At 39.6% G+C, this 13,964-nt stretch overlaps 1 protein-coding gene across 1 annotated transcript; it reads left to right on the plus strand.

The window, feature by feature from the left end:
• The first annotated feature begins 5,397 nt into the window (after window positions 1-5,397).
• On the plus strand, window positions 5,398-13,707 carry fscn1a (fascin actin-bundling protein 1a). The gene is made up of 5 exons (XM_067419879.1): window positions 5,398-6,354; window positions 9,017-9,173; window positions 11,387-11,508; window positions 11,700-11,867; window positions 11,946-13,707. Exons 1-5 carry the CDS (start codon window positions 5,532-5,534, stop codon window positions 12,149-12,151), a joined length of 1,476 nt encoding a protein of 491 aa, XP_067275980.1. The 5' UTR covers window positions 5,398-5,531; the 3' UTR covers window positions 12,152-13,707.
• Window positions 13,708-13,964: the final 257 nt, after the last annotated feature.

Consider the following 13,964-nt stretch of genomic DNA (forward strand, 5'->3'; position numbering starts at 1 on the left):
TTATTAATACTTCCAGAGTAATCAAAATGAATGAAAACAACACTTTTTGCACTACAAGGTGCTTTTTAACATTTAAAACACTTTAAGTGTTAATTTGACACTGTCTGTTTTACCATGTACTTAAAGGGTTAGTTCACCCCTAAATGAATTTGATGTCATTAATGACTCCCCCTAATGTCGTTCCACACCCGTAAGACCTTTGCTCATCTTCAGAACACAATTTAAGATATTTTATATTTTAGTCCCAGAGCATATAGATATAATATAAAATGTATTTTCGATGCTTCAAGAGATTCCAATCAACCAACTGATGTCACATATGGACTACTTTGATGATGTTTTAATATTACATGCACACTTTACTGTCCATGTCCAGAAAGGTAATAAAAACATCATCAAAGTAGTCCATATGTGACATCAGTTGGTTAATTAGGTCCAAAAATAGCAAAAACTACGACTTTATTCAGCATTATCTTCTCTTCCTGGTTCCTCAAATAAAGATTCAAGCGGCCATGAATCAGTGAATCGATCAATGATTCGGATCGCCAATGTCACGTGATTTCAGCAGTTTGACACGAGATCCAAGCTGCTGAAATCACGTGACATTGGCGATCCGAATCATTGATCGATTCACTGATTCATGGCCGCTTGAATCTTTATGTGGATCTTTATTTATTCTTGGACTAAATATAAAATATCTTAAACTGTGTTCTGAAGATGAGCAGAGGTCTTACGGGTGTGGAACGACATTAAGGGGAGTCATTGATGACATCCATTTCATTTTTGGGTGAACTAACCCTTTAAGTATGTTAAGAAACAGTCATGAATAAACACTCTTTTTAAGTACACTTACAGTCAAACCAAAAATGATTCAGACACCAGATTTTTTAGTGGGTACAGGACACTATAGTTCATTTATGTAAGTGAGGATAGCAAAATAAAGTAAACTGACATATTATACCCAAAAATTATTCATACAGTGGACTGCTGGTAAAATGGATAAAAATGTGGGACCAAAATCAGACACTTTTACCTGACCATGTTTTGCTTAAGTGTTTTTTCTTTAATTGCTAATGCTACCTTTTACACCACAGACTGAACAAAATTAAGCATTGCTTCATTGGTTGACCTAAATTTGTATTTTCTAATTGTGTACTTGAATGTAACAGCTAACAGCTGATTGGTTGATTGTACTCTATTACATCCCTTTCTATTAAAGTTATTTAACAAAGATGAATTTCTGACACAGTTTAACCATTTGCGTTCTTGCCATATTTTAATACCATTTTCTAAACTATGGTGAATAAACTGTGATAATGTGAGAAAGAAAGCATTAGGACAAAAATGTCAAAAATGCCAAATATTTTCTTGGGACATATATCATCTTACCAGGTTTGACTAATGTTTCATGTTTTGTTGTAAAGGAACATTTAGGCAAGCAACATATGAGTTTGTGTGCATATGTTGTGTTTATTGGAACACAATCACTATTATTGTGGAAGTCTAAGAGCACATGTGAAGACAAAAGTGCACAGTAACAACTGTTTTGCTTACTTTGTCAACTCATGACGGCTCTAGTGCCCGGGAGGTAAATGTGCTGCCGAAATTAGAAATTACTCATCATGGTGAACACAAAGAAGCTCTGTAATGCAGACTCTCTGATGGTTTGTTTCACTTAGAGGGAGGGGCTATATGAGGCTGTGTCTGTTGGCAGCTCTGTCTGATTGGCTGGGCTCCAGAGGGGTGTGAGTGTCAAGGATGTGGGTGCTGGAGGAGTCTGCATCTGCTCCGAGGGCTGCCGGGTCGCATACTGACGCAGTACTGCAGCATCGCATCAAACCTCTTCCTCGTCTTCATCGAGTGAGACAGAGGCAATCAAAAGATTTCCATGTCCACATCTGTTGTTTGGAGAGGGAGTGGGTTGAATGTGACCGAGCGTTCAGCCACACAAGAGTTTGTGTGCTGTTGCCATGCCGCGTGGCTTCAGGCATCTGCAAAGTCAGCCTCACATCAGCAGCTATGCCCACCCCGCTCTGCCACTCTCAGAACACAAAAGACTCTGTTTGGATCAGACAGAACGTTATGCACAGCCACAGTCAGAGCTTTCAGTTGATGTGTTTACTTAACTACTATTTGACTGTTTGTTTTTCTCAGTGTGCTTATTGAGGCTTTTATTAATGTTTAAAATGTCCTTCTTAAATGTAAATTACAAGACATGCATGTTATGTTGGCACAAGAACCAGTAATGGTTCTGTTTTGACCAGTATGGCATTGCTAGCTACAGATTCGGTGTCTGAAAGTCCTCTCGCCGTGATCAGCTTTCATTGTGCTAAGGCTGCAGACCTTGGTTTATTTTAGCACAGCAGATTGGAGCATCGTCTCTATGGCAACTGCTCTGGCTTCACACTGTTAACAAAGATAGCTTTCACTTAGAAATGCAGATAGATTCCCAGCCGCTTTAACTTTTGGAAGGATTAAGGTGAAATTCTGTGCGGTAGACATGAAGGGATTTGCACTTAATCTCTTTAAGTAAACATCACCCCAGACAAATGCCACAACTGTCCGCCATTATGCATGAGGATCAAAAAGGAGGTGTCTTTGCTAAATGGGCACTTCCTTTTACATTTGTGTAAAGTAGACGGCCATTCTCAGCTCATTAATCATCCCAGATAAGTGATGGAAGCTAAATTGCAGTTGACTGGAAGTTGTAGATTTCATCTTGTTTTTATGGAAATTATTGTTTTTACACACACTCTAACAATATTACCAAAGCACTATACAACAGAAAAAGCAACAAACTAGCATAACTGCCCTATCCCGTATTTTATTTCTCCAGTAAATGGTTTTAATGTGTGTTCTCATTCACTCACACAATCACCATTTGTTTTTTGTCTTTAAAGCCTGGTTTCACAGACAAGGCTTAGATAGTCTCTGAATAAAATGCATGTTTTAGCTGTGAATTGAAAGCAACATGGCCTGTTATAGGAGAGAGCGGGGCACATCCTAACACGGGGTTAGTTGTAACACACATGGTTTAACACTTTTCGCACATGCCAGCCAGGATGACTAAACTTAGTGTATTTACTACATTTACTACAACATTATTTAAAGATTTTTAAATCTTTGGAAGATATTACTGAACATTTACTTAACCATAGCAAAAGTAAATTTCTTTTGCTAAACAAATCTGCTATTATTTTAATCTTATATCTGTTATATAACAGTTGAGGTAGTTTTTAAAAACTGATCTAACCAGCAGAAAACACAAGCTGCGGTTTAAATCCCAGTTGTGCAGATGGGGTGATTTGTAACACTGCGTTACAATGAACCCCTATGCTATTATATTCTACATTTATGAAGAAACCATGAGAAAAGGGTGAATAAAGACTGAGAGTCAATGTTCAGAATGTATTCATCATTATGTTCTCAACTGTATAGCTTTAGCAATGTGTTTGTTGTCCAACTCAGAAAATAGAATATTTTTTTAATGATTAAAAGATGCCAATATTTCATTTTAATAAGGTAATAATTGTATTTTATTGACAAAATATTTATTTTGTCTAGGATATTTTTGTTATTATATCAGGTAACATTTTAAGCTGTCACGTGTGGTCATGTTACAATATGTCCTTAATGGGGCACTCATGGGGCATGTTGTCACATTTCACTTCCATTCTTTCGGGGTACATCAAGAAAATAGTATACACTGTATAACAAAACCACATAATGGTACTAGACATGTGGGAAATTAATGTGTGTGGGGAAAAATAAATAAATACCGGTACTCTGAACCAAACTGAGAAAGTCAAGAAGTGTTAGGTAGTGCCCCATTCTCCTCTGTTTCTTTTTTCTTTTCTTTTTTTCTAAGGCACGTTTAAAAAAGCTACTTAGATATCCCATTTGAACTAAAGCTGATGATACAGGGCAACTTTTGGAGAAATGTTGCTGAAAGATGTTGCTGTGGGCTTTTTCCCATTGGCAACGGGCAACAATTTTCTCTTTGGATATCCAGATAGAAATTTGTGGCCCATTTTCAATGGGAAAAAGCCCACAGCAACATCTTTCAGCAACATTGCCAGGCAAAATTGCTTAAAAAGTCGCCCTGTGTATCATCATTTTAAAACCTAATCCTGGCTTAATCCAGGCCCTGTCTGTGAAACTCGACCAATAACTCTCCTGTAATTATACAACAGAATCCACTTCATACTTTTCAGAGGTACTTTGAACTTCTCCAAATGAAATAAATGCTGTTTTGAGAATCCCCCTTCAAAACACCTTTATTCACCTTTTAACAGCATGTCTGATAAATATCTGGCATGCAAATACAACAGGTGACTCATTGTCTGATCCAGTTACACTATACACAAAATAATATATTTGCATTTATTTCATTAAATAATCTTATAATAGAATTTGGCTTTTATGTTAATAGTTATTTAAAATCAATTCAGTGAATTGGGTCACTTTTTCCAAGTTATTCTAATGGCAAAAAGTGTCCCCCTCAATTTAGATGATCTTTAAAACAAGCTGTAATGTTTACGCTGTTGTGATTTACAGTGTAAAGTGATTTACACTAGAGCATTTTGAAAAGTTTCTGTAGTAAATGTATGCCAACAAATACGTCCAAGCATTTATTTAGGAATGTTCAGTCGAATCGTATGAAATCATCATAAAAAAAACAAAGACAGGCAAGCTGTGGAATGTTTGTTCTGCATCATTTTCATATGCCTGTGTGCTGCTGTTGAAACTGTGCCAGTGGTATTTGGATGAAGTTACTGTTTATTTGACTAGACCTTCCTGAACCCACTGACCAACATGTGCTGCCTATGAATATATCTTTGTGCAGAATAAACACAGCATTGTTTCCTCATCCTCTCACTGGCCAGTGAAGTGGAACTCTTTCTGCATTAAAACAAATGCTGAGAGTTGTCACGAAGCATGGACATTATGTAAATTCATGGTTTATGTAAATCCTACACCAAGATCTGTTATGTGATTTGCCATTTTAAAAAATATATATTTGTATATGCTTACTGCTCTGCATCATTTGCTCATGTCTTTCTTCTGTCTGTGGAACGCAAAAAAAAAAAAAATATTTTGAAAAATGTCTCCATAACCCCCCATACAGTTAGCAGGGTTGGAAAGACATGGGTGTGAATACATTTGTAGTGAACTATCTTTTTAAGTGCACACAAGAGTTCGACCTCAGATGTGCGAGGATGCTCGTCTATTTTACGCACTAGAACCACTGTATTTCGAGAAGTAATATGTTAAACGCTTTCACTAGTGATCATATTATCAAATTCTGTGTTTCCCAACTTAATTTGGGATGTGTGAGTGTGCTGAATGGAGGCGGGACGGGGCGCGTGACATCACTCATGTCTATAAAAGCCACAGCTGTGTCCGTGCGCTCGCGCTGTGAGGCTGCAAAGAGAGAGGCGCGCGCACGCTCGCTCCTTTAAAACAAAGAGACCCATCAACATCATCCACAGTGCACCAGCAGAACCCAGAACCCAAGGCCAACAGCAAACATGACTGCAAACGGAACCAGCGACATGCTTAAAATCCAGTTCGGATTGATCAATTGTGGGAACAAGTACCTCACGGCCGAGACGTTCGGCTTCAAGATCAATGCATCAGCCACCAGCATGAAGAAGAAACAGATCTGGACCCTGGAGCAGGACGGCGATGACTCAAACATGTTCTTCTTAAAGAGCCACCTGGGGAGGTACATCGCAGCTGACAAAGACGGCAACGTCACGGGTGACAGCGAGAGCCCGAGCGAGGATTGTCGGTTCATAATCACTGCACATGATGATGGGCGCTGGTCACTGCAGTCGGAGCCTCACAAGCGCTACCTGGGCGGCACCGAGGACAGAATTACCTGCTTCGCCCAGACCATCTCCATCGCAGAGAAATGGAGCGTGCACATTGCCATGCACCCTCAGGTCAACATCTTCAGCGTCACCAGGAAAAGATACGCGCACCTGAGCTCAGAGCAGAACGAGATCGCCATTGACCGAGATGTTCCCTGGGGCGTTGATTCCCTCATCACCTTGGTCTTCCAGGACCAGAGGTACCACCTACAGACCTCCGACAACCGCTTCCTGAAGAACGATGGAAGCCTGTCCCAGAAGCCCGACAAGACCACTGGATACACGTTGGAGTTCAGGTCCGGGAAGGTTGCCTTCGGAGACTGCACTGGGAAGTACCTGGCTCCCTCTGGCCCCAGTGGAACCATGAAGTCCGGCAAGAGCTCGAAGGTTGGCAAAGACGAGCTTTTTGTTCTGGAGCAGAGCCACCCTCAAGTGGTCCTCACCGCTGGCAACGACAGGAATGTGTCCACCAGGCAAGGTAAATGATGCTGCTTTATTCATACTTGATGATGTGTGCATCTATGCAAGAGTGGCCTTTTTATTTGGACATCATCAGTCAGGGTTTGGTTTGCTATAAATCCTCCATAATTATCTACAATTCATTCTTCTTAATTATAGCTATTCAAATCTTTCCCTTCTCTTGTGGTTCCTGGGTGGATCAGTGCACATGCAGGGGGAAAAGTCTGCAAAAAATCCATATGCCTCACTTTGCTGTTTTCTGAAAATGTCATTTTAGGGATTAATCTGTTAGTGCATTCGTTTTGCTTCTATTTTTCTGTCTGATGACTCCCTGTGGGTTACAGTACACTGGTTATTGTCACAATAGAAATCTGTTTTCTGAGAGTGAAATCCATACTCAAGCCCTTGTCTGCAGTTTTGCACAATCATTCTTCTGTTAATTCTATAACGCTGTATTTTGGAGAGGCCAGCGTACTGTAATTAAGTTGAGAGTGAAGGCAATCATTACTGTAAACACCCAGAGGAATTGACCGGAGACTGCCAGACTGAAATACTGGATCAAATTATAGTGCTATATGCTGGACTGGTGAAATATTGCGATTTTTCTGTCTCACCATAACTGCTTTACTACCCTATTAGTGCTGAAAATTAAATGAGATGTTCTGCTATGTTTTAATAACTGCTAATTAAAAAAAATGACATGAATGGTATCATTAAGATGGGGATATCTGGGATTTGTTTGGCAATACCAGCTCTGGTTTGCTAGTTTTGCTGGATGAGACAGGACCTTGCCAGTGTGTTGGGCCTGTGCCAGGAAGCACGTGTCTGCAGGTCATGATTGGCTCTTCTATATGGCCTTTGTTTCTTAAAATTCCCCTCTGTTAAATTTGTGATTCGTTTAGCCTTGTGGCAGTGCAAGCCTTTTATCTTTGAAGCAGTTCATGCCATTTGCTTACAGCAATCTGGACTTAATTTTGACATCCAAATCACATCTTACTAGACTAAGACCCCACTAGTCCTCTCTATTCACGCTGTCCTAAATCAAATATTTGCCTTCAGGGATACAATCCTATGGTTCAACGTTTGTGGCATGTTCCTTTTAAGCCCTTCCTCAGAAAATTTGTGAGGGGGTCGAGATTTCAGGCGTGTGCTGAGTGTAGAAGGAGAACAAAGACAGCATGCTCTGGGCCCCAGCTCACCATGCAGCCCAGCTGCTGAGAGTCTTCAGGCAGCCCTGCATGCAGAACAATAGAGCCTCGCTATGCACAAGTTTAGCCATTTCAGCAAGCACAAAAACACTAGTTTAAATGCATCTGTCTTTAAAAGATTAGGAGTCTCTGCTCACTTGGCTGCTCTTACTTCCTTTGTGGCAAGGACATCGGATGTCTGTCATTCCATAAATGCTCAAATAATTTCCCAACCGTGTCTTGTGCTATATTTTGTGTTCATTTGGGAGAATTTTGTCCATTCTGCTATACGATGGCAGATGCTTGACCAATGAGCTCATTTGAGTGTTTGGCAATTCACTGTAATTGTGAAATAAACCTAAAATATCCAAGGAGTATATCCCTACAATATTTTAATGCCAAGGTTAAAGGCTTTTCACAGAGAGATAGAAGCCCTCCAGTTGTCGTGTGGATGAATCGAGCGATGGGGGTTGGGGGTGTGTCTGCTGGTGGCTTAAGATCCTCCCAAACCATTTAAATGCCGGTTGAGGATACGTACCTCCCTAGAATGATTGAGGGAATTTCCCACCCCCTTGTCCTGCTCGAGACTGATTTAGAGCAAGTCTGCATGTGTCTTAGTCATCCTCCTGTGCAGATCTTCCATTTGCAGCCATGTGTTTCTCATTTTGGTCATTTATTTTCCTTGCTCATTCAGGCACGCATATTTCTGGGGAAACTCAATCCGCCTTTCCAGAGGCCAGGCCACGGCGGTGGTAATATGCAATTTCATGTAGATGTATTAGGAGCTTGGTGAAATGGGAACATGAAAGCAATCATGGTTAATCGCAGATTAAAAATATAGGTGATGTGTATGACCATGTATATTTGAAGAATAAACCACAGTGTTTTTTGAACATTTCTTGATTTCTTCAACCAACCTTGGAGGATTTATTAAAGTAGAGGTTAATGGCTCTTACATGTAATTTCATGGATGTTTCCCTTAATGTATCTTTGATATTTCCATTTAAACAAAAACAACATTAAATTATGTTTTCCTCTCTAAAGAGGTTTAGACCATAAATACAAACTTTATCTGATGAATGTCTGTCTAAATGCATACAATGGAGTTTGATTCAATTTCCTGCAGTGGAGGGCTGATGGTCTGGTCTTTCACAGAGATTCATGAATCTAAACTACAAACCGGATACATTGGCTATTGTTGTCCTGAAGCCTCCCACTAAGCATCCTGCCATATATGACAGTCCAAAATTCCTAAGGAGATTAACTCTCTGTGTGTGTGTGTGTGTGGGTGTGTGTGTGGTGGGGGTCAAAGCAATTGCCAGAGTGATGGTCCCTGGCATTCAACACGCTTTAGTCAAGTAATTTCAAAGATCAGCATCCCTAAACGTCTGGTTACTCTGCTCACTCCGCATGCCTGATCCAGATCAAAGATGCGTTGTGGGCTCTGGTTTTTATAACTGGGTTTACAGTAGGCTGTGTTTTGTGTTTTTTCAGGCATGGACCTCTCTGCCAACCAGGATGAAGAAGGTGACCAGGAGACTTTCCAGATGGAAATCAGTAAGGACACAAAGAAGTGTGCCTTCAGGACCTGCACTGGCAAATACTGGACCCTCACAGCTAACGGTGGCCTCCAGTGCACTGCCTCAACTAAGTGAGTGTGAATCACAGAAACATACCACAATGAAGAGTATCATATGAGCTTAGTATTGTAAATGTTTTCATACTAGATAAAAATAAAAACCAGATAAAAATCTGTGTGTACTGGTAGGTCCAAGTTTTACTGTCATCTTGCGTGTGTTGGGTTCAATCATGAACCAATATTAGAAAGAAAATCAGGGAAAAACTATAAGCCGCATTCTCACCGCTTTCCAATTTTCTTCTACATCAGTTCAGTTGACTTCAACATCAACTGTAAATTAAAATAATACGTACATTTTTATAGACCCTTTTGAAAACATTAAAGTGAGACAACATTCAGTTTAGATGTTTGTGATTAGACATACTGTATACACTATTGTACTTAAGTACTTAACAAAGCTTTTAATACCGTACACGCCTAGTCGCAACCTGCATTCTTCTTGGAGCAGGCTTTTAGTCATTCCTAAAACTCTGTTTTGTTCAAGGGGTGATGGGCTTTCTCATTTTATGCCCCCAAATTTTGGAATTCTCTCCCATCTGACATCAGGAAAGCACATTCTTTAGTCAGTTTTAAAACACATAAACTGGTAAACACATTAGCTGGTGTGTGGTGGGCATTCCGGCGCAATATGGCTGCCGTCGCATCATCCAGGTAAATGCTGCACACTGGTAGCCTGACAAGCCAGACCCACATCAAGATGTTTGGTCTAGAAACTCACCATAGACAGGGCTCAATCCGAGGGGCGGGATAAACGGTTGTCTTTCAAACTCCCTCTGCACGCGATAGGATAGCGCTACACCAACCAGAGCAACGAAGGTGAACGAAGGTTAAACTTTCGACGTATCCGGTCGGCAAAACTCAGAACACATCTTCCCTTCTTAAGAATGACTTCAGTGCCGTTCTTTGTTCTTTTCTCAGAGAAAAGCTTAACTCCAAGTCTTCCATAGTCACGGTCAAAGCTGATTCGAAAGACCGCCGCCGTTTGTCAGTTTCTGTGTTTACTAGAAGCACGAGTGCAACTCGGCCGTCGTCATTATGTCAAGCCCCGCCCACCGACTCTATACACGATGTGATTGGCCCGACCAGAGTTTGACGTTTACAGCTCAGAAGTGTATTGAGAGTTGCTAGACGACACTCGCGGCAGATTAGATCTGCTGCCGCTAGGGTGCGTCTAGATTTCTAGGCTAGCACACTGGTGGTGGTTGGTGAGATTCCCCCTTCTTTATGTAAAAGCGCTTTGAGTGCCTAGAAAAGCGTTATATAAATGTAATGAATTATTATTATTATTATTATCTTAAAACATTTTTTCCAGGATTGCTTTTAATAGATTTTTATTTGTTGTTTATTTACTGTTGTTTACATTTATTATATTACTTTTGTATATATATTGTTGTGCTTGTTTGTAATGTGAAGCGCTTTGAGAAAGCAACTTTTAAAGGCGCTATACAAAATAAATGTATTTATTATTATTATTATTATTATTATTATTATTATTATTGAAAAAATTGGGATTGGCAAGATTTTTTTAAAAATGTTTTTGAAAGCGTCTTATTTTTACAGAGTCTGTATTTATTCAATCAAAAATACAGTACCTTTTTTATTAAATATTTTTAATTAATTTCTTTTTTAATACATACTCAAATATAATGTATTTCTTTGATGTCAAAGCTGAATTTTCAGCATCATTACTAGTCTTCAGTGTCACATGATCCTTCAGAAATCATTATGATGATTTGATTCTCAAGAAACATTTCTTCTTATCAGTGTTGAAAGCCACTGCGTAATATTTTTGTGAATTTTTCAAATTCAGGGGATTGTTTGAAAAGGTTCAAAAGAACAGCATTTACTTGAATTATTAAAAAAATGTCATAAGATGTGTCACTTTTTATCAGTTTAATCCTTGTAGAATAAAAATGTGTAGTTTAGTTTTTAAGTTTTTATTGAATTCAGTTATATTTTTACCATGCAAAGTTTAAACTGGCTGCCAATTTGGAAGCTGGCATGCCATGAAAATACAAAAACCATTCAATTATTTAATCCTGTATTATACGATAGTAATATCATTCCTTCACAAACTCGTTCTGTGGTGCAGGAAAACTATCTACATGCAGAACAAATGCAGTTGTTTTTTTATTGCAGTGTTTGTTTTTCTGTTTTGTGGTATTTTGATAATTATGATTTCCAGATTTATATTTTATAGTTTCATGTATAATCTCTTCACCCAGGTCTGCTAACTGCTATTTTGACATTGAGTGGCGTGGGAAGAAGATAACCCTGCGTGCCACCAATGGAAAATATGTGGCCGCCAAAAAGAATGGACAGCTTGCTGCCACTATTGACTCAGCAGGTGGGGTGGAGTGTTGTACACTATTTCCGCTGTTTCAGCCCTTTGTTTGTCAACGCTGCAGTGATTTACTTGACTGTATGTTGATGGATTGCCACTCTGTAACTCGGTGGCCATGTTAAATGGAGCACATCAATAGCAAAAAAGGTTATCACGTGAGAATTTTTCTTAATTCTGAGAAATTGCTTTTTTAGGTGAGACAGAGGAGTTCCTGATGAAGCTCATCAATAGGCCCCTCATCGTGCTGAGAGGGGAGCATGGCTTCATTGGCTGCAGGAAGGTGACGGGCACTCTGGACTCCAACCGCTCCTCATATGATGTCTTTGGGTTGGAGTTTAGAGATGGAGCCTACAGCTTACAAGGTGTGTTTGCACTTTTCAATTTTGACTTTATGTTGATGAAGGTTAAGACTTTCCTTGACCCTTGGAATCTCTTCTCAGACTCCACAGGGAAGTACTGGATGGTGGGCAGTGAATCAAACGTGATCAGCAGTAGCGACACCCCGGTGGACTTCTTCCTCGAGTTTTGCGACTACAACAAAGTGGCCATTAAGTCAACCGAGGGGAAATATCTCAAAGGCGATCACGCAGGTGTTCTGAAAGCCAACGCCGATGATCTGGACGGCTCCACTATGTGGGAGTACTGAAAGCACTTAAGTAACCACTGTGGCTTTTTCTGTCCTTTTTTTTCCTTTTTGTTATGCATTTTGAATATGTTTTTTGAATATGAGTGAGCACACAGGCCAATAGCAGAGAGAAACCTAAAGGTGAAGGGACTTACTTTAGTCAAGTATACTCGATTATGTCTAAATACTCCAGCGTTCGTGTGCCACAACATTACCGCATTGTCATGCGGTTTCCTTTGACGACGAGTGGCCACAACTGGGACTTCTGGGACTTAACTGGCATCTAAATTTTTGTTGTTTGGTTAAAGCACATCTCATGTCATCTCTTAATCTGTCCTAATATTTGACTGCCGCTTGAATCCGTCCACTCTCTAGAAGATTGACATGGCGAGTCACAGGATTTTGATGTACCAGATTGTAGTGTGATCCCACTCCCTTGTCTTTGCACAGTCCTGTATGAGCCTCACACTCCTAATATTAACACATAGCAAAATATGTTAAAGAGAACCTGACTGTGAGCTATTAATATGTAATGCCTCCCACTGTATTGCCAGTCAAAAGTACCTACCCTCATGATCCGAGGACAAAGGCAATATTTACAGGTAAATGTATGAATGTTTCAGTTGTTGTTGTTTTTTTTTTCCTTCTTTTGTTCCATACACTTGACAGAGTTACGAAGGAAGCTCTTAAACCACTGAAATGGCAATGAGCTACACTTTTGTTTTCGTATTTTGAATTACGGCAGTGATGGAACTGCCTCACTATCTGTGCCATTAGAAATAATTTTAATGTTTAAAAAGAGGAAAAACCAAGTAAAATGGATTGGTACCGTACAGTCCCTCATCTCAAAGTTAGGGATGCGCCTGGAATTGTAAATGAGGAAATTACTAAATGGATATTAAAATAAGAAATGGTTTCTGCAACTCAAAAGTGATGTCATCAGTAATTTGTGTGCCGTGCAGCTGTGGGTGTGATGATATCGATGTGAGGTAGCCTATGTTGTTGCAGGTTCAACAGTATTTATGGTCAATTTAAACCACTTTTCCTCTTGACCCTGACAAATCCCAAAGGAATGGCGGATCTGCGTTCACTGGACTTGTGCAGTGATCTGATCTGGAAAAGTCACTGGAAATGTCACCTTACACTTTTGCTGCTGTTTTTGAGAAGGCACAGACATTATCATAAACCTTGATCCATTATAACATTACAGTGCATTAAGATCTCAGTGGGAAAAGCCAAAAGGAAGACCTTAACACCACACAAGATTGACTGATTGAAGATTTAAACTGGGGCTTCATTAGATTTCAGGTATGCATTAAACTAACAGAGCCATTTTAAGCATAACTGTTCATTAAATAATGGTTCATACTACAGCTTGAATATTTATCTCATATGGCAAGGGGCTGATAATGACTGTGCCTTAGATAGCCATTATGGGGGGAAAAAGACATTCCACATCTATACTTTGTAAAGTCTTTACAAATGTCTTTTTATATTGTTTTGATATTATGGTTATGTTTCCTCATGTGCCATGGGTACAAATGAAATCCGGAAATAAATACGGTTTGAATATGAAACTGTCAGTGACTTTTTTTAATTCTAGAAAATAAACCTCCAAAAATACTAATTCTCTCTAAGTGGCAAAACGACTGTAAAGATTGTGATATGGGTTTATCTAGCTAATTGTCACAAGGCTTGACCAGAATTTGCTGAGGTATGACCCCAGAGTTTGTTTCGAAAACTTACCCAGTTGCAGCAGAGCTCAAAATGAGACAAATTTGTTTTCTCCTGAGACCTCAACTCCATTTTTTTTTCTTTAGCTGGAGGCCACTCC

Source organism: Pseudorasbora parva, chromosome 2 (assembly GCF_024679245.1).
Source record: "Pseudorasbora parva isolate DD20220531a chromosome 2, ASM2467924v1, whole genome shotgun sequence".
Classification (NCBI taxonomy): Eukaryota; Metazoa; Chordata; class Actinopteri; order Cypriniformes; family Gobionidae; genus Pseudorasbora; species Pseudorasbora parva.